Genomic DNA, 27,694 nt, shown 5'->3' on the forward strand with positions numbered 1-27,694 from the left:
GAAATCGTTTTTTCTTTCGGTAGCTCAGCAAGGTTCATCTCGTTAGTGTCAAACAAGCCGCACACTGCCTTCTCCTCCTCATAGCCATATTCAGTTGCACTGACAGGAGCCAGCTGGAATCAGTCATGATCCCTTGTGTCTGACAGGTCATTCATTGCAAGTCATCCTAGCACAGGGCAGGCCACAGCGTGTGTTCGCCTAACGAATGAGCTCCAAACCAGAATCCACAAGTTTGCAAACCCCGAGGCTTCCCCTGTAACCACCCTTCAGATTTCAGCCCTGCTTTCTCCTGGAACAGGGCCTCTACTCGGCTTTCTGGTTTTCACGGGAACATGTACATTCTTACTAGGGGACAGAATGCAGGCGGAGCATCTCAAGGGTAGGGACCGTTTTTCTACTTCCTACTTACTGGTTCACCTTAGACGTGAACAGCTTTAGCACTGATGGGCTGTCCTCGTGGAGAGCCTACACCCAGCCCACAGATAGTTTAACAGAGAAACACCCTGAAGGAGTCAAGCCAGCTCACCAGCTCTGTTAATAAAACACAAGGAAATGCTTGACCCAGTCATACCAAGTTGATTTGCTGATGTGTTTGGCCGGGTGGATGGAATCCACTTCAGGATGGATTGGCTTAGGGTGCTGGACATTGCTATTTTAGCTGCGTGGCCTCTGGTCATCTGGAACCAGGGTAGTCCACCCCAGGATTGAGGCTATGTCACGTGCTGTGGACTCCGTGGCTTCTGCTCCAGGATCACGATTACCACAGGCAGATGAGACCACCCCTCCCCTGTGTTTGTTCATATCACAAGTGTTAGTCCCCCAGCTTTGTTGCTGAGTGGCTTGTACACTGAGACCGTCACATTGTACCCTCAGAGACCCAGCTCTCTTACTGTTCACCTGCAAAAAGCCTCTCACTTAGCAGCCTGGTTGGTCTTTGAGGACACGTCCTGCGGTTTTCACTGCTCCTCCGGGGCCTGTCCTCCGCCCTACCCCTCCCTGTCCATTTCCCTCCTAACCACCACCACCCCTTGTCCCTTACAGCAGCCTGAACAGTGTCAACAGCAGTGACTCCCGGTCCAGCGGTTCCCACTCACATTCCCCCAGCTCACATTACCGCTACCGCAGCTCCAACCTGGCCCAGCAGGCACCCGTGAGGCTGTCCAGCGTGTCCTCCCATGACTCAGGATTCATATCCCAGGATGCCTTCCAGTCCAAGTCACCGTCCCCCATGCCACCTGAAGCTGCCAACCAGGTAAGGATGCCCTTGACCCAAACAGCAGCAGACACATGGGGTGGCCCTGGCCGCTGTTGAGGAATAGGCCAGATCCTTGTCTTTTAAGGTATTTCCCAAAGGGAGAGATGCTTTAAGTTGGCCTGTAAACCTGTCTCAGCATCCAGTAAGAGTTAAAATGCCATGTTGGTTCGGCAAAGATAGCCCCCAAAGAACTGGGCTCGCTCCCGATTCCCTGTGAGTGCCCAGTCTGGTATGACGGTGTGACCCACCATGGGGGACGCTCTCTCCCAGTCTTCTCCCCATTGGCCGAAACCCTATCGCTGAATAGAGATTCCCTAGCATTCTAAGTGCCCATTCTCGTTGTGTTGCCTGTGGACATTTCTTCTGACACTTTGATCCTGGGAGATGTGTCTCTCAGGGTTCCTGTTTCTTAGGGCCAGTTTGTCACCTCTGGCTCAGTATTCATTAATGAGCACAGTGTACACAATGCTAGGACATGATTGGTGCCACCACCTACCTATTGTGTCCCATAGCGCCACCTGCTGGCAGGGGTGGGGGTCTGGGTCAGAGAACTTTGTTGGCTCAGCCAAGGTTAGAAAGTGGAAGCCCTCATGATTGAAAGCTCTGATTGAAAGCTCTTCAGCCACCTGAGGTATGGTGATCCCCTCCCCCTCTCTTTCCTGTTTAGGGACAGTTTCCCGCAGAAAGGCTCAGGGCCGCTGAGTGCTGCGCTCTCTCTCTCTCTCTCTCTCTCTCTCTCTCTGTGTGTGTGTGTGTGTGTCCCCGCTGGGGTGCAGTGGCTTGGCCCCTAGAATCCCCATTCCTATTATGTGCTTCACTAAACCGTGCCTGTTGACTAAACCAGTCTGAGAGCGTGTGCTCAGAGGGCCATTCAGTGTACAGTCTAGCTGTGTGTGTTTCTAATGACTTGGACATTAGCATACTATTATACCCTGAAACCCCAAGAGAGCAAACCCTTCTCATACTTCTGTTGGTGGCCCAAGCATGGCTTCTGTTCCCAGTAAGGATGGGGGAAGCTAAAGGTAGTACGTTTTGGGTTTCTAAAACCTGAAAGCCTGTACATGCCTGGATAGTACCCATGAGTAGAGTTTCCAGGGCTAGGGCCAGCGCTGGCCCAGTCAGTAGCGAACCTACCACTCAAGCACTCAAACTCAAATTCAGGCCCTCAACACTCATTTAAAAGTCAGGCGATAAGCCGGCCACGTGGTGGTGGCACACACCTTTAATCCCAGCACTCAGGAGGCAGAGGCAGGTGGATCTCTGAGTTTGAGGCCAGCCTGGTCTACAGAGTGAGTTCTAGGACAGCCTCCATAGCTACATAGAGAAGCCCTGTCTCGAAAACGAATAAATAAGAAGTCAGATGAAGTGTCACATGTCTGTAACCTTGGTTAACACTGGGAGGGTGGTGACAGGTGGATCCTGGGGGGCTTGCTGGCCAGTTAATGTAGCCAGTCAGTTTCTTGTTTGGGTGAGAGACTTTGTTTCATAAAAGCAGGGTGGGCAGCAGTACAGGGGCACATGTAACATCAACCCTGGCTGGCCCCTCACGTATCAGTGACTTTTCTGTGTTTTTTTGGTACTGGATGTGGAACCCGTGGTGGAGACACGGACACGGGGGCACGCACGTACGCACACGCACACACACACACACACACACACACACACACACACACACACACGCACGCACGCGCACACACACACACAGAGTAGGCTTTCTGTATGTTGGGTGTGGAACCCCGGTTCTCTCAGACGACAGGCAAACCATCGATCATTGTCTTACACCCCCTTACACCCCGGCCCTAGGGAGTTTGTAATAAGCCACAGGGTGCTTGTTATCACAAGGTAAACAGGAACTTGTAAGACCTATGTTGAATCACACCAGCCAGAGGGTCCACCTCCCCTGTGGTATGGCTAGAGACTGTGGGTCCCCTTCTCAAGCCGTGAAAAACACGGCTCAGAGCTTGATGTCCACAGTTCCACAGCTGAGAAATGGTAGAAACGAAGCACTGATCGGAACGTTTACAACTCTGATCTTGGCTTGTGAACCAGACACCAGGTTACTGAGTGTGTATTTGGTCCTTTGACTTTGCATGATGGGAAGCTAGGTCTTTAACCCTTTGCAGGGATCCCTTCGAGGTGGGTGGTCAGGATAGAAACATGAATCTGACCTCCTTGACAGTTGATCCAGGCACACTTCTGGCGACAGGTCCCAGTGCTGAAGGGCCTGGCTTATTTAGTCAGAGCGGTTAAGCTCAAGGTTGCAGGTAACAGTGAAGAACTTGGTGTTGGGAGGCAGAGAGAGAGTGCTAACTGGGAGTGCCGGGTTTGAAGCCCCAAAGCCTGTCCTCAGGGACACAAATCCTCTAGCAAGGCCACATTAATCCTTCCCAAGAGGTGTCACCCACTGGTGACCAACTATTGAAACGTAAGAACCCATGGGACTCAGTTGCATCCCAGTGTCCATATCAGGCTACACATGAGGCATATCAGTGATCACAAAGACGGGGTCCCTGCTACTGCAGGGTGTCAGAAAGCCAGGCCTGGGGCAGGACACTGGCAGGCACATGGACATTGTACCACCAGCACTGGGACATCTCCCCCACCTGACCCTCTCCACAGGTGTCACCCCGCAGTGCGCTGGCCACTGGAAACATACACTGACCACGGGGCTTCCCTACTCAAACCACTCCCCAGCCAGGGCACCTCAAAGGTGTCTTTAAAGACTGGAGGCACCGCCATTCGGAACAGAAGCTGTGTTGGACACGATAAGAGGGCAGGAATTATAGCCACTTGTGTCACCATTCAGCCAGAGCCCACCTAGGGACAGTTTTGTGCAGTGTGCAATGCTCTGCACCGACAAGGTCCTTTCTGAGGACCCGGGCTGTGGTGTGTTGTCATCCTATGCGCAGGAGCACATAGCCTCGCCAGGAGGCCCGCTGTCCCTCTACCTGGCACAGGTGCCAGTCGCTGTCTGCAGGGCCAGAGCTTGGCTGGGCCTCACTTGCTTTTCTTAAAACGCGTGTGGGTGAAAACTAAGCCTTAACTTACCCTCTGCTTCTCTCGTCCCTCCCTCTCCTGTGTGTCTCTCTGTCTGTCTGTGTCCCTCTCTGTCCGTGCCCTTCCCACCCTTCTTCCTTTATTGTAACCGATTTCTGGTGGCCCTGTGGTTTGACGGGTCGGTCCCCCTCATGTGGCTCCTCCCTGCTACAGAACTCATCCAGCTCGGCCTCCTCAGAAGCGTCGGAAACCTGCCAGTCAGTGAGCGAGTGCAGCTCCCCCACCTCAGTCAGCTCAGGCTCCACCATGGGCGCCTGGGTGTCCACAGAGAAGGTGACTGGCCAGGGTCGCAGCCGTGGTGGGCTGTTCTTCCTGACCTGCCCCCGCCCGCTGCAGCCATCACAGATGTAGGAACTTGGAAAAGCTGGGCCCTCCCTCCGTGGGATCGTGGGACTGCCCCGTGGCGTGGATAGTGAGGGAGAGGAAGGGGTACGGGGAACTTGGAGACGTGAAGGCCTTTTCCCAGAGCAGGGTCTGTGTTCATCCGTTACCCCCTCTTGCTTCTTCCCGAACATCCCACGAGACTGTTGGATGTGGCATCTCACTGTGTTGGAGGCATGCGTTTCCTGACCTATCGTTTGCATCCCCTCCGCCCCCACCCCTCTCACATTGATGCGGAGGCAGCGTGATGACTGGGAAACCTAGAATGAACAGATTCAATTGGAAAAAATGTGCAGATATTTGTATAAGGAAACTCCCTGGCGAAGCGGAGTTCCGCTTCACTCGTTTAAAGAGCCTGAAACACCAAGGACGTTGTCTTAAGGCCCAGCTCAGATATGCCCGACTGAGGGCTTACTGGGTGCCAGGTCGATGCGTTCTTTGCACCCTGGCTCTTTCCTGCATGGTGCGTCTTCCGCAGGCGGGAGAGTACCAGTATTGTGTCATTTGTAAACATTCAGGTTCCCCTCCCTCCCAGTGTCAATGCCATCTTGTATCTACACTCATCCTGTTATAATAATTTGTTCCTTTTTTTCCCCTCCCTGTTTTGTTCTGTTTCCAGTTGTCTAATGGGTTTTCTCACTATAGTTTATCAAGTGAGTCCCATACAGGGCCCGTGGGGGTAGGCTCTTTCCCTCATTGCCTGCCTGCGTCCCGCCTGCTCCCGCGGGTCACCTCTGTCCACCTTCCTGACAACGCTCATTATTACACCATTGGGCCCGGCATGTTCCCGTCATCTCAGATCCCTAGCTGGAAGGTTTGTGTCTCCCTCCCCCCCCACCCCCACCCCTCTTCTGTTCTGCCAGCCTCCCCTGAACTCTCTCCCCTGCCCTCCCCTCTCTTCCTTTCATACTCTGCCACCTTCCCCACACCCCTTCTTCCCCAGGAAGCCCCTGGGCTGGGCGGGGCAACAGAAAGCAGCTGGCCATACTGTCCCCGTGGAACTGAGACCCAAGTCTTCCTCTAGCGAACTTCAGCACTGTTGAGTGGAGGTCAAGGGTGGGCTCTGCATCAGGGTGGAGCCTGCTGGCCTCATTCCCTCCTGGGCCACCTGCAGTGCGTCTCAGTCTCATCGGAGTCTATACTGTTCTCCTTGGCCATATGCCCAGCTTGTCCCCTAATGGCAGTCTCGCTGTAATAAGAGAACCGCAGCCCGGGGTACGCTTTGGGTCATTATATATGCTGTAGCTCAGTAGTATATGAAGACTTTAGTTTTCCATTGTTTTATGTTGAAACATTTGCTTCAATATAAACGCCAGACTTTTAAGTGATTTCCACCAGGGCGGTTGAGGTTCCAGGAGGGTAAGTCGGTCCCTGGGCTGCCAGCGTTTTAGCAGATTGTGACTTCATCTCTGAGTTCTCAAAACCTACTGCAGATCTGGAGCCCTCTGCCAGAGAGGCCCATCTTCCCAGACATGGAGGATGCAGTGGCTGGTGGTGCTGTAGCGCCCCCTGTTGGCCACTCTGCCTTGGCCAGGTCATTGAGCTGCTATAGGAGAGCGGCTCCTTCAGGCACTGGCTCCTTCAGGCACTGGCTCTCTCTCCTGGATGTTGGCTTTGGTATATAATGACCACCTGTCAGGTGGCTGCTGCCTGCCTGGTCGTTGAGAGTTTTTAATCTTTGGGCAGGGACGAGGGGAAGGGAGATACCTAGGGACCTCAGTGAGTGTGGGCAGGTGGAAGAGCCAGGGGCTAGCCTCTGCTAGAGCTGCCTTGTGTGGGTGGCTGTGATGGGTGCCTGCAGCCCTCCATCTGAGTTGGGGGCCATGGCTCCTGACCTCACCATTCCACTCAGGACTGGGCAAAGCCAGGACCCTATGACCAGCCACTGGTGAACACCCTCCAGCGCCGCAAAGAGAAACGTGAGGCGGACTCCAGTGGGGGAGGGCCCGCTACCACAGGAGGTCCACCTGCCGCTGCGGAAGAGGTCCAGAGACCAAGGAGCATGACCATGTCGGCTGCCAGCAGGGTGAGACACCTGTTCTCTGGATCTGGTTGGGTTCACATAGTTGGGCCACTATGGGGACCATGGCCCAGATAAGCTGGAAGCTGGAAGAGTGACGTCCCATTCTTCCCTTGTTCCACATTGTGTAGAAGACCCCGGGAAAATGCCTGTGTGGGAATAAGACATGCAGAACTCGCTAGGTCCTGAATGGGAAGCCACATGCCCACTACTGACGTGGTCAGAGGCGTGCGTGCGTGCGTGCGTGCACGGTGGTGGCTCTGCTCTTGGAGTTTTCATGTCCCCGGTGGCTTGTGCGACTCTGCCCTCTGTCCTGCAGCCTGGTGAGGAGACGGAGGCCTGTGAGGAACTGGCGCTCGCCCTGTCACGGGGCCTCCAGCTGGACATGCAGAGGAGTAGCCGGGACTCACTGCAGTGCTCCAGCGGCTACAGCACTCAGACCACCACCCCGTGCTGCTCTGAGGACACCATCCCCTCCCAAGGTACGAGGCGCCCAGCTTGCCGTCCGGCTTTCCGGGCAGCTCCAGGTGAGGAGGCAGCGAGCTGGTGGCTGTTCTACACAGCATAACTCCCGGCTACAGGCGGGCTTGGAATGACTGTCACCTGAGGGTGCTTTGGGACAGTGGTCTGTAGTTGACAGGTGGCTAGCTGCTGTGTAGGAAGTGACCCGAACATTAGCTATGTTGCTGTCACCGTCGGTGGGTAGTGCTCCCCGACCCGAAGTGAGACACATACAGTTAATCATAGTTTCATGTGTGTTCTGCACTTCGTGCATAGCTCCACACAGTCGTTCATGAGAGAGACAGTTTCTCCCCATTTTACAAATGTGGACACTGAGACTCAGGAACTTGACCGGATCCACACAATTCTCATGTAAGGGATGGAGTCTAACACCTAAGTTCTTAACCTAGTCAAAGCCCCTGTCTACCCTGCCTCTCTCCCTCATCCCACCACACACACAAGGCAAGCAAAACAGACATTCGACAGCTAGAATTACCCTGACAGCTGGCCAAAAGCCACTTGCAACAAGTCAGAGATCTGAGTCACTCCCCTTGGGATATCCGGCAGAGTCTGCACATACCTTTAGTAGTCGGAACTGCAGGAGTGCTACTGGCATTGAGAGGTTAGAGACTAGGAGTCCTGCTAAACTCTCTAGAACAGTAGCCCTCTAGACCTCACCCCAAGAAAGAATTATCTAGCCCCAAGCCTCAAATTTCAGTTGATTTGCTGTGCAGAAACTTGACCATGTGATGCTTACCATAAGCATCCCCTCCCATGGCCCTGAGATGGGCGTGGTACCTGTGTCTCCTCCCCCGTGGCTTTGAGATGTGCATGGTCCCATGTCGCCCCCTCCCTGTGGCCCCGAGATGTGCATTTTAAAGCAGGTTGAGTGCATGGGCCTTGTTACTTAGTTTTCAGGAGCTCCATTCTTGTCTGGCCTCCACTTGAGCAGTTAGTTAGTTGTCAGGGAGGTGGTAAGGCCAACACTGGTCTGTCTGAGTTTTCTCGGTGTCTAATTCTGGACCAGAGGATTGGCCAAATTTATCTTCTTTCATCCTCTGTATTCCTCCCAGAGGTGGTTGGCGACAGCTTAGGTCCTTCCCCCATCCCACAGTTCTCTGTTGTGGGTGCCCAGGGCACATTAATGAACAGAACAGAGGGCTCCTGTAGGGAACTGGCACTGAGGCAGAAGACATTACAGCCTCTGGGCAGGGGAGGGGGTGGCCATGTGTATTCGGTTATTCTGTCCGCCCACCGTGTCATGGGAAAGGAGGAGTGCCCAGGACCTAGACCTGACTAATCAAGTCCTATCCTCAGTTTCAGATTATGATTATTTCTCTGTAAGCGGTGACCAGGAGGCAGAGCAGCAGGAGTTTGACAAGTCCTCGACCATTCCAAGGAATAGTGACATCAGCCAGTCTTACAGGCGGATGTTCCAAGCCAAGCGCCCAGCCTCAACAGCTGGCCTCCCCACCACCCTTGGACCTGCTATGGTCACACCAGGGGTTGCAACCATCCGACGGACCCCTTCCACCAAGCCTTCTGTCCGCCGGGGGACCATTGGAGCTGGCCCTATCCCCATCAAGACTCCAGTGATCCCTGTCAAGACCCCAACTGTCCCAGACCTCCCTGGGGTTTTGCCATCCCCTCCAGATGGGCCAGAGGAGCGGGGTGAGCACAGCCCCGAGTCTCCATCTTTGGGGGAGGGACCCCAGGGTGTTGCCAACATACCCTCTTCCTTGTGGAGTGGCCAAGCCTCTGTCAACCCTCCACTTCCAGGCCCAAAGCCCTGTATACCCGAGGAGCACAAACAGGCAATTCCAGAGAGCGAGGCTGAAGACCAGGAAAGGGACCCCCCAAGTGCTGTCTCCCCAGGCCCGGTTCCAGAGAGTGACCCTGCAGACCTGAGCCCGAGAGAAAGTCCTCAGGGAGAAGACATGCTCAACGCCATCCGGAGGGGTGTGAAACTGAAGAAGACTACCACCAACGATCGCTCAGCCCCTCGCTTTTCTTAGGTTCTTTCTCGTAGTTCACGGGAAATGCTGCCAGTGGGGAATGGACTCTTTCATTAATAAAACCTAATTTGTCTGATCCATTCCAGTCTATAATCAAGCAAAAGATTTTGTAGGCAATTCGGAATTCTGCTCTTTTGAAAGTATTCATCTTTAGATAAGAATTAAAAGCAACATGTAATTGACATAATCTTGATCTTTTAATTTGTAAATATTGACACTTTCTTTCTGCATATTTTAATCTTAGTTTCCCTTTTGATTTTTCTGAAGGTGCCAAATTCCATTTAACTTTTTTACAGGTCTTTGTAAAATTTTAAATGCATAAAGGGGAGGGGGTGGGTTGGGAATGGGAACCTGCAGTAATTTCACAAAAGGATCATATACTTTTTCTTTTCCTTCCTTCAAGCCTTTGTAGATGCATTGTAGTCGTCTAGCTTAGAAGCAAATTCAAGTTACTTTAATGGAAAAACACAGTGGATAAGGGTGAAACCCTCACTCACATATACTGTGTTCTGGGTGAGGAACGCAGGATAACAATGGAGCAATATGCAGAGATAACCCTGGACACGGTGGACTGTTGGGATTCGGGGGAGGGCCGTGGGAGGGGCACACTGTCAACGTAGCCAATCCTGTTACATTTAAGAGTAGCCTTGTAGGTTGAATTTCCAGTAGCTTCATGGTTAACGCATCCGAATAAGCCATACTAGATCGCAGTGTTTGTTTCCGTAGGGTTTTTAAGGACTTCCTTTCTTCCAGCATCCCTCTCGACCGCACACAGCACCCACATCCAGTCCCGCGCATGCCGCTGCCACAGGTAGACATAGACCCCATTACTTTCCAGTCTCCTACACTCACTTCCACTGAATCCAAATACATCCAAAGGGGTAAGGCAATTCAGAAAATGTGAAAACATTAAAAATGATAGCAGGGAATTCTTAGATATAGAAAATGCCTTTTACTTAACTGTGCCCAGCAGGCTGGGTACGTTGAAAAGCCCAGATATTTTGAAGAAAAATAATAATAATAATAAAAAAACCTCAAACAGATTTATCAAGGGTAACCAGCTTGGAGTCTAGCAATTTGCCAATGTGCTTACCAATCAGGGGGCTTGTTTTTCTTGTTCTTTAAATAAGGGCAGTTGATTGGCTCCTAAACACCGGAGCGAGGAGGATTTGTTTACTGTCACTGGGAATCTGATCTCTATTCAGGCAATGTTTTTACTTTTTTAAAAAATGGATGTCTTTTTTTCTTTTTTTTTAAAGTGGAAGTTAAATTTGTTACAATGCCCTCCCCAACGTCAACAGAGATATCTGTAGATTTGAGGGATTGCGTTGACGACAGCTGTGTCAAGAGGCAAGGCCCTCAGAGGTACAGAGGCTGACAGTACACACTTGTTTCTAAGACAAGCTTGGTGGGTCCTCTGTGCTCTGCGTATCTCTGTTGGTCCTGACTGCCGATGACATGATCGTCTATTTTAACATATAACCGCACTGGATGTTGAGAGTACCCTTCCTCTAGTCACTGTTTATATATTCACATGTAACACTGCTGTGATTGCTCAAAGGACATTTTATGTTATGGCTTTAAAGCAAAGGCATGATTATTAGACATGACTTAAGCTCTTTTCTTTGAAAAACAAGCTCCTTTTACAGACTATACGCAAACAGTAGTGCCTGTGGTGTAGCCCACCAAGCTTGATGACTCAAAGTAGCTGATGCATTCCGTGTGCAGATGATGCTTGAGATGGTTTTTGCAGAAGCAGAAGTTGCTGCAAGGTCATTCTAATAGATGCAAGTGGTATTTTAAACCTTTGAAAGGAATGGATATAACTGTACGTTGGTACAGCTTTTCACTTGTTTAGTTTTTAAACGTTAGTATAATCTGAATAAAGTTAATATAAACTGTTGCCAAAATTCAATGTAGAAAGAATGTGACAAACGCCTTGGGTAGTTCTGTTTGTGTTTTTGCATATTGTAAAAGCAGTGTCACAGCTGAAAACAAACCCTTCCTAAAGGTCACTTCTGTGGTTTAGTTGCTAGTTTGTATTGAGAGTTGACCTCTCCCTGTGCAGTTTTTGTTCTAAACTTGTATAAATAACAGTGTGTAAAGTGTCTCCCTTCCACATTGTAACAATTGCTTCAGCCTACCTTATGAATAAAGAACCACTAAGGAAAAGTCTTAAGTCTCATTCACATTGTTCCAGCTCTTGTCCAATGTCAGAACACCGACTGAGTCTCGAACTGAGCTCAGAGTAATTTCTGCAGCAGTTGTGACATTTAGGGGCAAGAGCTGCCTAAACTATTTATTTGAAAACAATTCCAATGAGTTAAACCAAAATCTAAAAGTAATTGATTTCTGTTGGCAGTGTAAGGCAGCTTTCCTTTTTTTTTTTTTTTTTTTTTTTTTGCCCCCCCCCCCCTTCAAGGCAGTTCCAACCCTGCAGACCTGGGCACCCTTGAACTCAGCAGAGGTACACCTGCCTGTGTCCTGAGTGTGCACTTCCTAAAAGTGCAGACGTGGCATTTAAATTTCAGCACTCTAGGGAAGGGCAGGTGGAACTTACTTCTCACTCTGTAAGCCTAAAGCCAGCATAATCTGTAGAGTGAGTCCCAGGCCAGCCAGGACCACACAAAGCATGTCTTGAAATACAAAAATGCTGGCTTGAGTGTGCATGGTGTGTGTATGGAGGTCACTGGACAATATATGGACACCAGTTCTCTCCTTTGCATATATGGGGATAACCAGGCTTGGCTGCTAGCTTTCTCTGCCTTAGCTTCTAAAAAAGTAGCTTCTTGGAATACTAAAAAAGGTCTACTTAAAGACTCGGGCATTATGCTGGTCTGCCCCATCACCTGGCAGAATGCACTCAGGCAGTACTCTGGGCAACCCAGGGTTCTGAGGTTGCAGTCTGTATGCAGGTGCAAAGGACCCCTTTAAAAGACAGACACCCCCTCCCCCCCCCACTTAGGCTCTCTTTTTCTGCTTTCTTTCCTCTGCGCAGATAGGACTTTTCTTAGCTCCCTTTTCTGTCTCTTTACCGCTTTCCTCTCCCCTCCCTCCCATTTCTCGCCTGCCATGGAATCTGCCAAGGTTCCCCACCCACATGACCATCAGAACATCTATTATGTGTCTTTACCTTTGACTGCAAGCAGGCAACCCATGCTCAGCAGAGGATGCACAGCTAGATACCTGCATCCCACATTAGACCCTTCACTCAACATCAGGCCATCTCCAGAATGCCCAGAACTCCATACCTCCTGTGTGCTCCTCAGAGAGCTGCTGTTCTCGTAGACTTAAAGCCATTAGTGAACCCTTCAGAAAACCAACAAGGTAGCTAGGTGTGGTAGTTCGTGCCTGTAGTCCTGGCGAGTAGGGCGCTCACTGAGACACCACTTATGGCTTTCGGCTTTTAAAGTCCTCATTATTTCTCTTCTGTTTATTCCTTACTAGTTAAGCTTTCATCTTCAAGCCTGAACTCAGCTGGGCTAGGGAGATGGATGGTTCAGTGGATAAACACTTTGGGAACCCATGGAGCTGGATACAACCATGCATAAGAGACCTCAACTCAAAGATGGAAGGTGAGGGCCCCTTAGGTTGTTCCCTGCCCTGCACACGGGTGCCCAGCTGCACAGTCACAAAGACAACTGTCAGCTTGGTTCTAACAACCTTGCATCTGTTCAGCTGTAAAGTTTTTCCTTATTGAGCACATGTGCTATCAATACAACTCTACATAATTTTTTTTGAACATGGTATAACCACAGTAATCACCTGAGTCATAGCCGACCATGTCTTGTTATTTTTATTAGGGCAAGTGTGAACATGTTCTCTAACTTCTTTCACTTGCAAGCATGAACAGTGAGTTCCTGTATCTACACAGGCCGATCCCGAGGTCTGGTCACGATATGCCACCACAATGGGGGCAAGTCACCTTCCTTTCTGGCGGGAGGCAGAGCTTCAGTCAGGGCACCATCAGGTGGTGTCTCCTCCTGCAGCTGCTTAACCTGGAGGGGGACAAGGAAGGGGCGATCACCAAAAGACTCTAACTGTAAGACCCGTCTGCCGTGGTAACAGGACAGCCTTCCTGTGATGTGTTAGCATCAAGAAGTGTTAATTTCATACAACCCCACATTGTTCCCACATCTGACTGTAACAATGAGAAAACTCCTTCAAGGCCGGGGGGTCTCCTATGGAGCTGAGTCTACTGTCCTGGAACTTGCGATGTAGCCCAGGCTGGCCTCTGACTCCTCCTCCATCTTCCCGCCTGGCCCTTCCAAGTGCAGTAGTCAGCAGTGTTCTCACTTCTAGCACAGGCAAGCTGATCACTCCCGCTTTTCCTCTTGTCATGGTCCCCCAGGAAAACTCAGCTAAATGCTCTCCAAAAACACTGTGAGGAAGCCCCAGTTCAGGAGCAGCAGGGATACAAATTAAGAACTTCCTAATGGGCGCACATCTTTAATTCCAGAGGCAGAGGCAGTTGGATGTTTGTGAGTTGGAGGCCAGCCTGGTCTACAGAGCTAGTTCCAGGGGAGGCTCCAAAACTACACACAGAGGAAACCCTTCTCAAACAACAACAAAAACAAACAAACAAAAGTTCCTGAGAACAGCAGGACAAGAATTCAGGTGAAGTCACATGAAAAGTGAACCCTGTCCGGCCTGATGCTGCCCAGCGATTCCTGCTGTAGGCTTCTTAGGTCACTGTCCTAATGGGACAGGACCTAAAGGTCAAAGCTCACCCACACACAGCACTGGCTAAGGCAGAAGCCAAGTAGAGAAGGGAGAACCGAGGCCCCCAGCAATGGTAGAGCAAGCCTGCTGCTCGCCACGATCCGAGACGGGTTCTCCGTGTAATAGTTCTAGCTATCCTGAAACTGGAACTCGCTCTGTAGGCCAGTCTGGCCTTGAACTCACAGAGATCCGTCTGCCTTTGATTCCTGAGTTACAGAGAAAAACCCTATATTGAAAAACCAAAAAAAAAAAAAAAAAAAAAAAAAAAAAAAACCCAGCTAAATAGGCAAACTGGACCCAGAAGCTCAGTATAGCTAAGGAGAAAAATACTAGAACAAACCAATGTCCTATCATTACCCCGTGTCAAATGGGCCACCACTATTAAGTGGCAAGCCTACTTTTCCCTGCAGGCTCACCCTCTCCAAATCTAACACAGCTCTTCCATGCCCTGCGCACCCTCCACATCCTCTTCCCCAGGGTGTTTCTCAGGAGTCTGAGGAAGCGGACTCCAAAGTCTCATCTTCAAAGCTTTTGACCTGAATGCATTTACATACTGTATCTACAAAGTAACGGAGGAAGAATCTTCCAGCTTCCTCTCAAGGCCCTTACTCCTTTCTACAGTTTTAAGGACAGGTGAAGACTCATACATACTTCCAGGCAAGATTCCCACACCTGGATGAAGTTGCCCACTGGAGTCTACACTTCCCCGTCCCAGTGTTCAGGGTTGCACTGCCCTGGCCAGTACCTGCCCCTCCACCACCACCTGCCCCTCGCCCATCCCCTCACAACCAATATCAGCCCCTAAGGGACAGCCCACCCACAGAGCTACTGCGCCCGTTACTGCAGGCCACACCCCTTCCACTATAGTACACCGACGCTAGATTTGGCTCACGTCTATTCACACTATGGAAGAGCCGTAAAGCCTGACTCTGAACGTCCTCGGGTGAATGAGAAAAACTGCGTAGGGCTCTAGCGCAGAGAAAGGATGAGAACTGGATACAACAGAAGAGCACAGGAAGTGGAGGAGGGAAAAGAACTAGGGATCAGAGATGCCCGACGCATACCTGACACAGCTTATAGGGAACTCAGTGACAAACCACAGCCTAGAGCAACTGTCGAGGCTGGGATGCAGCCCTCAGCACACAGGTAAATGCCATCCACCCACATGCTGGACGCTACCGTGCACGGTAAAGGACGTACCTCCCGCTCCCAGCTCTCCATCCTCAATTTCTTCCACTGTTCTCTCTTGGAAAAGTAATCAGGATACATTGCTTTCTCAGAAGGGTGCCAGTAATCTAAGCACCATTCCGGAACCTGCCAGGAGAGAAAATCGTGTTATTCCACAGGCTACCGTTACAAACAGCATGGATGTGGTCCCAGGGACTCTTACTATCAGTTACGGGGTGGAGAGATGGCTCAGCTGGTAAAATGCCTGCCACTCTAGCCTGAGCACCTGGAAAAGCAGACATGGTGATAAGCGTCTGTCATACTAGTGATGGGCAAGGGAAGATAGAACTCACTGGCCACCAAGCCTGGCCAGAACAGTGGGCTCCAGATTCAGTGAGAGTGTCTCAAAATGAAAGTGAAGAGTAAGTGACTATACACACACACACACACACACACACACACACACACACACCTATACATACGTGTGTATGTAAAACTGTCACTGTCTAGGCAATAGAGAGCAGAGAGCAGCAGGCATGGGAGTTGGAGAGAATGCCTCAGAGGAAAGGGCCTGTGGCTCACACATTGCCGTTAGTCTGAGAAAGCTGACATCACTCCTCTCTGGCTAGTATTTCCAAAGCATCAAGAATTATGGAAGCATTACCTAAGCATCTCAGCAGTGTTCAGCACCAACCCACACTGACTAAGTATGCACCAAATACTACAGCCACAAGGACACTGCAAAGCTGAGAGCTGAATTTATGAAAAGAGGAGAGAAAAGTTGAGTTGCCAGGGAAAGTCCAGCCACTGCTCCCAAGGCGCCTGGCTATGCAGCTGAGGCCCGGGCCGGGGACAGGTGGCCTCTTGAAAAGCAGCTGCGATGGATGTGCAGCACCGCCTACCTTGTAGCACTCGTACCTCTCGTGGGAGGTGCCCCCAGGAGAGTCAGGGAAGATATACGGCTGAGGGTGCTGATTTTGCCAGAATTCTTCTTCTGCCTCCTTCAGCAGCTGTGTAGCCTTCATCATATCCTTCTCATTCCTGTGTTCTTCAAATCGGGCTCTCAACAAACAAGCAAAGTACCGGTATTTTTCCCTTAAATGAAAATGATTGTGGACATCAGAAGAGTTTTTCTACTTGGTGGGAAGCTCAGCACTCCTACAGACACACCCCAGATGAGCACTTCCAGCACCTCATCAACCTCCTGAGTAGCTGGGACTGCTGCACCTGCAGCCTCCCAAACAGCAACAGCAGGCACAGCCGGGCGGCTTCCCTCTCATCAGCAACAGACTGCATTAGCACAGCCTGGCCACTTCCTCTCTCCTCCAAGGAATGAGGATTTTAAAAGGGAGAGAGGCAATAGCTTTTGAGGGTTTGTTCAATATGCCTTCATTGACAACTACTACAGGTCCTCCCATCTTGTGCTAGATGCTGTACCACATCTGGAGATGCACAGATGACTAAGGGAGCTATGACCCGGTGGAAAGAATTTTGCTCAAATCATGTGGGTGATCCTTAAATGGTGATTTTCACACTGCTCACAAGCTGTAGGTATGTAAGAGTCTGGTGTTGACGACACTGTGAGCAGACAGACAGACGGGGCCTCTGACAACAGTCCAGGGAAGAGATGGCAAGGGCCTAAGTCAGGGAACTGTGACAGCAGACAAGACTTAGGAAAAGAAGCCAATACCCATCTAGATGACTAAGTCATGAGTGCGAGCCTCGCTACACAAGAGTTAAACTAGCTGGATAGTCTGGTAAGTTACTTCATGTATCTAAACACTAACATAAAGATCCCATGGGCTAACATACAAAAGCACTGTTCACAAAGTGGCTGGCATATTTCATGTGCTTAGTGATTTAACAGGCATTATTAGGAGAAAGTAACTTTCGAAAAGCGGTGTCTAATAAGGCATGGTGTACAAGATGAGTGTCCCTGGCATAACATACAGGAAACTAGGGACTCCTGGAGGACACACCTAAGACTACAGACTAGTGACTAAATTGCTAACAATGCCATCTGAGAATATAATCAGTATAAGTGATGAAACAACTTGGCTTTAAAGAATCTGGATAGACTTGGTTTCAGGAGCCCTGGCTGACCTCACTGGACACACAGCTAACTCAAGCACCAACACTGAGGCTATCCACAGGATCCAAAGCACCACAGAGCCTTGGGATGGAACCAGAGAACAGCCTAGGAGGGCTAGGGAAAGCACCGTGCAAGCCTTACGACCTGACTGGAATCCCAGAACCTAATTACAGTTGGACATGGGAGCACCGATCAGTACTCACAGTTCTCCTCCTCAAGAAGAGAGGGGACGACAGGAGAGTTCAGGTTGTGGGCCAGCTGGTCTGGCATACCCGGCGGTAAAAAGCAAGAGACCCTGTTTCAAGCAAGGTGGGAGGTCCCGACTGACATTGGGTTGTCCTCTGACTTTCACACATGTGATATCTACATCCGTAGTTTGTTTTTAAAGAAAGTGATACCTCAGACTGAGAGAGGGTGTCAGGTTTAAGATACTTTGGGCCAGAGTATTCATACTAGCTAGTTTGATCATCCCCTTCATGATTATGAACCCCAGTATGTCCAGGTGGGTTACAGCATTCTCTGAACTCCTGAAGGCTCTAGCTTCTTTTGTCAGACTGATTAATTCTGTTATCTATGAGTTTGCCTGTCACTTTCCTCAATAATCCACGGGGACTGCAGCTTAAAAATAAAAAAAAAAAAAAAAAAAAAAAAAAAAGGATTAACTGCTGTTTATTTGCCAACCAGAATAGAAGCTGAAAAGCCTTAGGAAGATGCTAACAATTGTACAAAACTGTACACAGCCCCCAGTTGTGTAACAAAGAGGCAGAGTGGTAAACTTGCATTCAGGGAATCTTTCTGCAGGCCGTCCAGGGCTATTAAGTTTTTCATCACTTTCTTGGAAGTCCTTCATGTAAGATTAGGCTTTAGTGTGAGAGTGTGGAAGTCAGTATACACACATCTTGGATTGTTATCCACCTTGCATTTCTTTTAGGCCCTGAAATTCTACATGTTTAACACTAAATTGTTATTTATTTATTTGAAAAAAAAAAGTTCTTAAGTAGCACAGGCTGGCCCCTCAAACTCATTATGTAACCAGGGATATCTCTGCCCCCCCCAGCATATGTATCACCATAAGAGGTTCTCAAAATCAAGAATAGTCACAGTTGGTTAAAGGAATAGATTTATGTAGGAGGTGAGAAAGACGCGATCGTAACGAGAAAGAGCGATCGCATAAAGCTAAATTGAGAAAAGATGATGTTTTTGCATCAGAAACCGAGATTTTACATCTAACTTGGCCACGCAGCTGAACAACCTTGACCAAGTCAATCCCTGGGCCTGCTCCTCTGTAAAATGAGGCTAAAATAATCACCAACTTCTAAGTTACTCTGAAAGCTGAACAACACGCCCGTATTAATAACTACTAACACCAGGGGCGACGGGGCCACGAGAACGCTAGCTGGACCCCTAACAATGACAGTCCTAGGTCTTTCCAGTCCTGCGCTTCACGCAGCGCTCTGCGCACGCCGGCCCCACCGGGCACAGAGGTCTCCGCGGCATCAAGCAGACGGGACCGCACCCGACCCGGTGCAGGTCAAGGGCGCGCTCCGTCGGCCGCGACCCCGAGTCCTTGAGCAGCCGGGCCCACAGGGCTTCCTGCCCCCGCCCCCGAGCCCCGGGCGGCCCCTCTTCCCACCTGTGGACACACCACGACTCGAGGTGGCGCAGCGCGCGCTTGTACAGCCGCAGCACCTTCTGCTGGTGGCTCAGGTAGGCCCCGGGGGCGCAGAACGCCATGGCGCCCGGCTCAGCCTTCAGCCGCCGCCGCGGGGGGTGCCGGGAACCCGGAAGGGGCGGCCCGCGAGGGAGGCGGGGCCGGAAGGACGGGCGCGCTCTAGGCCACTTCCGCTTCCGCCGGGGAGGAGCGTGCCGCGCTGTCATGAGTCGCTTCAAGTTCGTGGGTAAGGGCGGGTTTATCCTGGGCCGCGGCCCGTGCTGCCGGCCTCGGGTCCACTCTCGCGGCTTGGCCTTTCGGGGGTACAGAGGGTTCCCGGACGCCTCGGGTGCCGGCAGCGAGGGTTCCGGCTCTAGCTCGGGCATGATTCCCTGCGTGTGTATCCATTTGCGAGAATGCACGAGTGTGCGTGATTGTCGTTTGTGCCTGTCTTGTGTTTTATTCAATTGCAGATATAGGGATGAGTGTCGGGGTAGACTGCTCGCCTAGCATAGGCTAGCCCCCGAGTCTCCCCTCCCCCAAGTCCCCAAAAAAAGAAAAAGGAAGCGCCTCCCCCAAGCTTGTCGCTGTAGTCTCTTCTCTTCATTCCCCGCCGACAGTATCAGCTCCCTCAGCCATCCGCTCAGGTCACAGACGACTCTGTAGGCTTGGCATTGGGTCCCAGCTTTCTTTGCTGGCTTCGCCATCTGGTGATAAACAGTAGTCCATAGACAGGCGGAAAAGAAACTGTGCTCCCTGGCTAGTACCACGATCCAATCAACAGCTGGAGAATGCGGCAGGGATTCAAAATGATACTTTGGAAAACTCGGGGGACGTTGTGAGAGGTGAGGTTGGAAGGAAGGGTAACTAGGAACCCGAAGGGTTCCATTACTTAGGTTTCACTCCGTGTGCATGGAGTCTCAGTGAAGGCTTTTCAGTAAATCACTGAGTGCCAGATACATGAAAAGAATCATGCCCTCTGGGATGCCGTTGTGGGTAAATACATTATGAACTTTGTGTTCGTGGAATTTCCAGCTACTTAGGGGTGGGAAGTGGCAGGAATGAGTCACCCTGATAGTCACTTCGCAGAGTTAGCGGCAGATAAGGAGATCAGGGCAATGAGAGGACTGATTGATTGTGTTTGTGGAGAAGGCACACCCAGAGACCGCGGGCTGCGAAATACCTGAATTTGAAAAGGAAGGCCACCCGGGACTATTGGATTCGGTTGATCGTGAAAGGACATCCGGGTGGACACATCATACAGGCACTTGGAAAGGTAGCCAGGTACTCATGAGAGTTGTTATCGTTATACACCAAGATCCGAGAGATGCTTTAAGCAATGTATTCTCCAAAGGCATTGTATTAAAGTCAGTGGAACGCTAAGAAATCTAGTGGTGAGTTAATTTTCATACTAAGAGATGAAATCCTGTGACCAGGCAAAACAAATGTGAGGGAGAATGTTAAGAGGCTTAAAAACAAACAAACAAAAAAACCTCTGAGAAAACCTGAGGTGATGAAGGTTAGGGGTTCTGGGGTGTTTGACATGAGGTGTTAGGAAGTGATATGTCCTGGAGAGGGGACACAGCCCTCACTCCTTGCCTCTGCTGTCTCCATACTGTTACTGGCTGTTTCCAGGTTCTTGATCCAAAGAACAAAAAAAAAAAAAGGATTCAAATTCACACAGGTTTGCAGGAAAACTTTGTTTTGTGAAGTGACAATACAGCTTAAAAAGAGTGTGTGTGTGTGTGTGTGTGTGTGTGTGTGAAGGTTTTTTTTTTTTTTTTACTTGCAATGTTTTTATAATAAAGTTTAAAATATATTTAATGTGGGTGTGAGGGTGTAGCAGAGAAAACAGTTTGCTTTTGTCTTACTCCTTGTTATTTGAAAGCCATCTTAGTATGTATGTAAACGCGTCACTGTGTGCATGCTCCAATAAAGTCTTATAGACATTAAATCTTGAACTTAAAAAGTTGATTTATTTTACCCATGTGGGAGTGGGTATATGTGTATAGGTACCTATGAAGGTCAAAAGAGGGGGCCAGGTCTCCTGAAGCTAGAGCCAGGCAGTTGTGAGCCATCTGATACGGGCACTGGGAACCCAGCCTGGGCGCTCTGAAAGAGCAGCAAGTACTCTTAATAATTTCCACAAATAGCAAGATAGTCTTGATTTGTAAAAACAATTTAAAATGCACAAAGTAGGCAATAAAGCTGGACATTGTGCACACCTATAACTTCAACCCTTTGGGATGGAGGCAGAAGCCTGTCCTGCATGGAGAGGCCCTGTCTCACAGCGACACAGTCAGCAAGAGGAGTTTTGGACCCCCTGCTGCATCCTTTTGTTAATTTATGTATTTTCTTGTCCCTGACTTGCTGGAGAAACTGGGCTGGTTGCCTCACTTTTTGGATTTGTCTGTTTGTTAAACAGTGGTGTGAGTCCCTTGATCTCTGATGCTCGGGAGTTCCTGACCTTGAAATTAGACCTCAAGGCTAACAAAATCCAAAATCATTTTAAATACCTTGTTTGCTGTCTCTCTGTGTCCCTAAATCATAAGTAACATCACTTGGCATGATTCACTAAGCTGTGTGTGCTTTAGCTTGCAGCTACAGCTGAGAGAGAGAGAGAGAGACCAACTCCAACTGTGCAAAAACTTCCCCACTTCAGTTGGTCCTGGAAAATAAATACTTGCAGCTTTTATTGAAGACGGCCTTTTTCTTTTTTTTTTCTTTTTTTTTTTTTTTTTTTTGCTTTTGAGAAGGATTTCTCTGTGTATCCCTGGCTGCCCTGGAACTCGATCTAAGACAGCTATTTTTAAAACTAATAAAATGGAGTGGAGGCATTCCAGTGCGGGCTCCTTCCATCAGAAGAGGCACTGGTAGCTCCTGTTGCTGTGACTCCCATTCCTTCCCACTTGGTTTTCTGCTTTTCGCGCTGTTTACGTCTTTGACCGGACTGGCTAAAAGTTGGTTTTTATATACTATTTGTTTATTTTATTTTTGCTTTTTTGAGACAGGTTTTCTGTGTAGCCCTAGTTGTCCTGGAACTCACTCTGCAGACCAGGTTGGCTTCCTCTGCCTCCCAAGTGCTGGGATTAAAGTCATGCACTACCACTGCCCAGCAGTATTTGTTTACTTCTGAGTTAATTTCCAATAAGCATACTTTTAATTTAAAAGATACTTTCCATTATCATAGCACATTTTGAACAAGGAAAATAAATAGGATTTTACCTGTGTTTGTTTTTGAGATCCCATCAAAATAGACAGGGATCTGGGGAGATAGTTAAATGGGTAAAATAAGGGCCAGAATTCAGATCCTTAAACTCTACCTTGGTGGGCATGGCATCCTGCCAGTAATTTTGGTCCTTGGAAGGCAGAGGATCTCCAGGCTAGCTGGATACCAGCTGTAGGGGCAAGTTCTAGGGTCAATTGAGAAACACTGCCTCAGTGAAGAAAGTAAAAGTAAATGGAGGAAGACTTCTAACGTCAATGCCAGGGCCACACACATGTGCACCCATCTGCATACATGTATGTGAACACTAATACACATATTTGCATGTACACACGGTGGTGGGCAGTCAAACAGCTTGACTCAGTTGGTACTTGGATAACACAGTTTTGCATTGGGAGCGTTGAAAACTGAAGATGCTAACAAAACAGCTCAAATCTCATACAGCATTGACATGTCAGAGTTCTTGTACTGTGCTTGGTAATGGTAATAATTACCTATTACAGGGCTTTTGATGTGCACATTGCTTTTATCTTCATCCTTGGATTTGAGTCATATTCCATTGCCAGAGAATAATTCTGCTCATCCAAGCAGATAATGGAGGCTCAGCAGGGGCCAAGAGTGTCCGGCTAATAACCGGCAGTGGCAAGAATTCCGACTCCAAGACTCACTTTCTTTCCATACTGTCATTGTGGTCATTTCATTTTCTTGTACTTCGTGGACCTTGTTCATGGATGGAACTCTTTCTAGTCCATTCATCTGAACTTTCTTTGGTTCCTCTGAATCAGAGTGCTAGTTAATGTAGTCTTTCCATCGATGTTTCTGCTGGGTGGGCTAGGAAGAGGCTTCTGTCAGAGCATTTTGTGTGGGAGACTGGAGAAGGTCTCAGAGGAAACTGATGTGATTCAGAGTGGACAGACAGGAGTCCTTTGCCATGAAACTTGGTGAGGACCTGAAGAGGCTGCCCTTAGTCTGCTTATCAGGGAAGCAGCGGTTCTAATAACTGGCAGAGAGGAAAGGGCCGAGGACTGTGAGCCATGAAGATTCTTGTGGGAAGGGGAGCAGCAGGCTTCCGGGAGTCACCTGGAGTCAGCCTTCTGCCCTCTGCCTCAGGGTGGGCATTGCAGAGTATCTGAGACCTGCTGCCTAGGATTCAGACGAGGGTGAGGAGGACTTCCTCAGCTGAGCCTCCAGTGAATCTTCAGTTCTCTTTTCAATTAGAGTTGGGGAGGGTGTGTCTTAGGATTTCTATTGCTGTGACAAAACACCATGACAAAAAAGCAGTTTGGGAAGGAAAGGGTTTATTTGGCTTTTACTTCCCACATTGCTGTCATCACTGAAGGAGGTTGGGACAGTAACCCAGGCAGGGCAGGATCCTAGAGGCAGGAGCTGATGCATTAGCCATGGAGGGATGCTGCTCAGTGGCTTGCTCCCTCCCTCTGGCTTGCTCAGCCAGCTTTCTTGTAGAACCCAGAGCCATTAGCTCAGGGATGGTACCACCCACATGAGCTGGCTCTCATGGGGGCGTTTCCTCAGCAGAGGCTTCCTTTCTGATGACTGTAGCTTGTGTCAAGTTGACACAAAACCAGCCAGTGAAACTGACCCCTTGTCAACTTGAAACACAAACACATCGCTATTAAGCCATAATCCTTTTCTTATTCATCCCTAAGATCTCACATTAAAAAACATAAGTTTAAAAGCCTCACAGCCTTTGCAAACTCAAACACATTAAAATTTCAGACCCCTTAAAGTACCCAACCTCTTAAAATCCAAAGACTTCAAATCCTTAGTCTCTTTATCGTGGGCTCCAGTAAAATACTTTATTTCAAGAGGGGAAAATCAGCACACAGTTACAATCAAGGTCTGGGACCACTCATGACCTTCTGGACTTCTCTGTAGGTCTGGGTCACAGGTCACTTCTCCGGTCTCATCCTTTGCAGCACACACAGCTGTCTGTCTCCTAGGCTGCAGCTGGCTGCACTCTGCCGCCGCTGCCGCTCTTGGTGGTCATCCCACGGTACTGGCATCTCCAAAACGCCAGGCTCTTCTGCTGCAACTGGCTGCACTTTCACCCACAGCCTCTCCTAGGCTCTCCTCATGGTGCCATGACTCAACTCCGCATGAGCCCTTCAGTCCTGGGCCTTCAGCTGCCACTGAGGTGATCCCTTCACCTACGGCCTCCCGGGGCCTCTCACAGTGCCAAGCCTCAGCTGCTCTCCATGACCCCTCCATGCCTTCAAAACCAGCACCACCTGGGTGACTCTTACACGTTACCAAGTCCTGTTGCCAGCACCAGGTACAACCTTGACCACCTCAGGAACACAGTTTCTCTGTGCTTTCAGGAAATAAATCCCAGAAGATTTCACCTCAGGGATGCGGGTCTCAATCACTACCAGTTTCTTAGCTCCAGCTGACCAGCATCAAGTATCCCAGCACAGCCAAGTTTCGCTTTAGTAGTTCTGGTACCTTGTTAATTACGACTGACTCTTCAGCCCCAGCTAACCAGAACCACAGGATCTTAATTCAAAATAGCAAATGGCCCCATAAAGTCTTTAAACGTCCTTCTGCAACTTCACAAGCCAGGCCTCCATCCTCTGCACTGATGTCAGCATCCTTCCAAGATCCTACAGAACATCCGAGGTCTAAACACTCAGTGGCTTTTCTGGCCCCAAGTTCCAAAGTCCGTCCACCATCCTCCCCAAAGTGGTCAAGTCTGTCACAGAAATACCCCACTACTCTGGTACCAATGTGTCTTAGGGTTTCTATTGCTGCAGGGAACACCATGACAGAAGAACTGGTTGGGGATGGCAGGGTTTATTTAGCTCACACTTCCCCACATTGCTGCCATCCCTGGAGGAAGTCAGGACAGGAACTCAACAGGGCAGGAACCTGGAGGCAGGAGCCGATACAGTGGCCATGGAGGAGTGCTGCCTGCTGGCTTGCTTCCCATGGCTTGCTTAGCCTGCTTTCTCATAGAACCCAGAACTAACAACCAAGGGATGGCCCCATCCACCATGGGCCGGGCCCTCCCTGTTGATCACTAACTGGGAAAATGCCTCACAGCTGGATCGCATGGAGGCATTTCCTCAACTGAGGCTCCTTGCTCTCTGACGACTCTAGCTTGCGTCAAGTTTACACACAAAACCAGCCAATAGGGATGTTTCTGTGTTGAATTGCTTTTGGTTCCATTATGTTTGGGAAAGTTCTGGTCACTTTGCTGATGACGAAGTCTTCCTTGAAACCGGAGCCTGACTGCCTATGAGTTGGCCCCAACATTGAGCCCTTGGTTCAGAGGTCCAGTTTTACCAAGATTTATAGTGAGTCAGTTAGTGGACAGCCCTCACCCTGGTGTATATATATCACCCCTTACCCTCAGGACTCCCGTCACTGTGGTCCACCCTCAGCAAGGATGTGTCCCGTTGAGTTGAGTTAGAACCCTTCCTCACACCTGCTGGGCCTCTAGAAGCTTATCCACTGTCCCTCCCTATTCTCTTGGTCCCGGATCCCCACTTAGCCTTGTTTTGTGGCTTGAGCCTGCTCTCTCTACTGCAGAACCTTCATCATAGCCAGGTGTTGTGACCTCATCTCTGCCCCATCTTGGTGTGCACAAACAAAGGCATCCTTACAAGTCTGAGGCTAGCCTGGGCTGAGTGGTGTGTCCAATTTAAAGAGCCAAACTTAAACAAACCAAAAAGCCTTCATTGCAATAATCCCTCTCAAATAATGGCCCTTACTTTCATTGTCCCAAACAAACATCTTAATAAATATATCCTAATGAATTTCTAAAACACTGTTAGAAACTGAATTGAGCTAGGAAAGCATAGAAGTGATGAAGGCTGTTTTTGTTTTTGTAATTGTCGGTGATGGATGGTGACTACTAACCATAGACCAAACCCTGGGGCAGGGTTATTTAGACAGAAAGGAGCCTTTCCTCCCTGATTCTTGGTTCTCAGCTTGTCCCTACTTAATTTTCTTTCTGTATTTGAAGAAAACCTAGAAGGCGATTTCTTGTGAGCTCTGACATTCCATAACCCTTCTATGTTTGTGGTATGGACTTGTGTGGTAGATGGTCTTTGTATCATAGTAGCCCTCCTACGGAGGAGGGATTCACAACCTCACCCATTTCTGTTGGCATGCTGATGCATGTAACAACCTGTGTTGTGTCCTGCTGGTTCAAATGCTTAGAATTCTCTCTTTGCTCCTGGGTTCTCCAAAGTCCTGTTCACCTCGCAAGGTCTGTCGTAATGTCGGAGCAGCACAGCCTGAGGTACAGCTTGGCAGAAGCCAGGCAGACAGCAGGAGAGCCTGACATGTGGTGGAAGGAGTGTGGAGGTCTATGGCAGGCCGCTGCGACTGCCGGAAGTTGGCCTATTTTCTGTCCACTGCTAGAAGCTGAGGGCGTTTATTTATATAAGGGAGACCTTGGGCAGGGTTGTGACTAGCTTCTCAGCTTACTCCACCTGTCCTTATACTTTCTACAAGGTGTACCACGAGCATCATGTGATATTTGGCAGCGTGCATAGCCTCAGCCCTAGATGCCAGCAGCATTCCTGCCAGCGTTGCCAGATGTGTGAGAACTGGGGCCCAGAGGAGCGAGGGCTACAGAATGTTTCTCCTGTGAGAACCTCCGCCCAGCAGTGTTTAGGAATAGTGTGTCCCTGCGCGCGTGCGCATGCGCGCAAACACACACACACCTGTGCTTAGAATGTCCTTTGCCCTCAGCTCTTAGGCCTACGCTCTGTCTTCAAGACCCAGATCCTCTGTGAGGCTTTCTTCAACGCTCTCTGTAACCCGCTGTCCTCCTCTGTGCCCCATACAGGTGGCAGTTATGTGCAGACTAAAGGGTCCCACAGGCCAGTGCTTATGCCAGGGTCAATCGATGCAATGACAAACAGAGGGGATTTCTTGCTTACAGTGTAGCTTCTGTCATACATTAGATTTGTAGTTCTCATGAATACTGTACATTCCCATAGGGCAAGGGCCAAGTAGTATGTGTACTTCCCAACTCCTCTGATAGCATTTGTGTGGTTGGTGAATAAAGGCAGTAATTCATTCCCCTCTCTGCGTATCTGCTTCCATTGCCGTATCAGACTGGCTTTATTGCTTTTTGCACTTGAGCTTTTGCCTGACTTGTGTTGCTCTCTTCAGAGCTTAGCTCCCAGGACACCAGAGTGAATGTCTTCAGTGCAATCTTGCCCCTTTGATTGGAAAATCGTCAGGCATCCTACCGAACCTGGTGTCTTTAAACACCCCTGTGCACCATACTTGATCTGGCTTTTCTGGCTAGACCCTTTCCTGTGTTTCTCTTCAGCAGCTGGAAAACCTTCGCTTTCTGAAGAACTGCTTTGTTTCCTACCCTGACACTTTTGGGTCTTAGTTACTTTTGTATTGCTGTGAAGAGGCACCATGGCCAAGGCAGCTTAGAAAAGGAAAGGTTTATTGGGGTTCACAGGTCCATGAGTGCATGACCATCATGGTGGGGACCATGGCAGCACACAGGCAGGCTCGGCTCTGGAACAGAAGCTGAGAGCTGACATCTTGATCTACAAGCAAGGAGTAGAGAGAGGAAGCTATGTTGGGGGAGGGGGCATCCTAGTGACACATCCCTCC

At 49.6% G+C, this 27,694-nt stretch overlaps 3 protein-coding genes across 10 annotated transcripts in view; 2 read left to right on the plus strand and 1 right to left on the minus strand.

Annotated features, from left to right (window-relative positions):
- Window positions 1-11,401, plus strand: part of Mtss1 (MTSS I-BAR domain containing 1) — a 125,008-nt gene extending 113,607 nt beyond the window's left edge. The window contains exons 10-15 of one of the 7 annotated variants that reach the window (XM_051202634.1): window positions 1,042-1,252; window positions 5,313-5,507; window positions 6,546-6,719; window positions 7,033-7,240; window positions 8,532-8,885; window positions 8,994-11,401. In XM_051202634.1, coding sequence (XP_051058591.1) covers window positions 1,042-1,252; window positions 5,313-5,507; window positions 6,546-6,719; window positions 7,033-7,240; window positions 8,532-8,885; window positions 8,994-9,229 — 1,378 coding nt within the window. In that variant the 3' untranslated portion in view covers window positions 9,230-11,401. Of the gene's footprint in view, window positions 1-1,041; window positions 1,253-4,465; window positions 4,586-5,312; window positions 5,508-6,545; window positions 6,720-7,032; window positions 7,241-8,531 lie in introns of all 7 variants that reach the window. The other 6 variants (XM_051202633.1, XM_051202635.1, XM_051202630.1 and 3 more) reach the window with 6 other exon arrangements.
- Window positions 11,402-13,021: 1,620 nt separating this feature from the next.
- Ndufb9 (NADH:ubiquinone oxidoreductase subunit B9) lies at window positions 13,022-19,103 on the minus strand. The gene is made up of 4 exons (XM_051202645.1): window positions 18,844-19,103; window positions 16,021-16,213; window positions 15,152-15,265; window positions 13,022-13,227 (listed from the first exon to the last, which is right to left on the minus strand). The coding sequence occupies exons 1-4, from the start codon at window positions 19,086-19,088 to the stop codon at window positions 13,096-13,098; spliced, it is 684 nt and encodes a 227-aa protein (XP_051058602.1). The 5' UTR covers window positions 19,089-19,103; the 3' UTR covers window positions 13,022-13,095.
- Window positions 19,025-27,694, plus strand: part of Tatdn1 (TatD DNase domain containing 1) — a 28,099-nt gene continuing 19,429 nt past the window's right edge. Inside the window, exon 1 of one of the 2 annotated variants that reach the window (XM_051202642.1) lies at window positions 19,025-19,108. In XM_051202642.1, coding sequence (XP_051058599.1) covers window positions 19,087-19,108 — 22 coding nt within the window. In that variant the 5' untranslated portion in view covers window positions 19,025-19,086. Of the gene's footprint in view, window positions 19,109-19,606; window positions 19,707-27,694 lie in introns of those variants that run through there. The other variant, XM_051202643.1, reaches the window with a different exon arrangement.

Source organism: Phodopus roborovskii, unplaced genomic scaffold, assembly GCF_943737965.1.
Source record: "Phodopus roborovskii unplaced genomic scaffold, PHOROB, whole genome shotgun sequence".
Classification (NCBI taxonomy): Eukaryota; Metazoa; Chordata; class Mammalia; order Rodentia; family Cricetidae; genus Phodopus; species Phodopus roborovskii.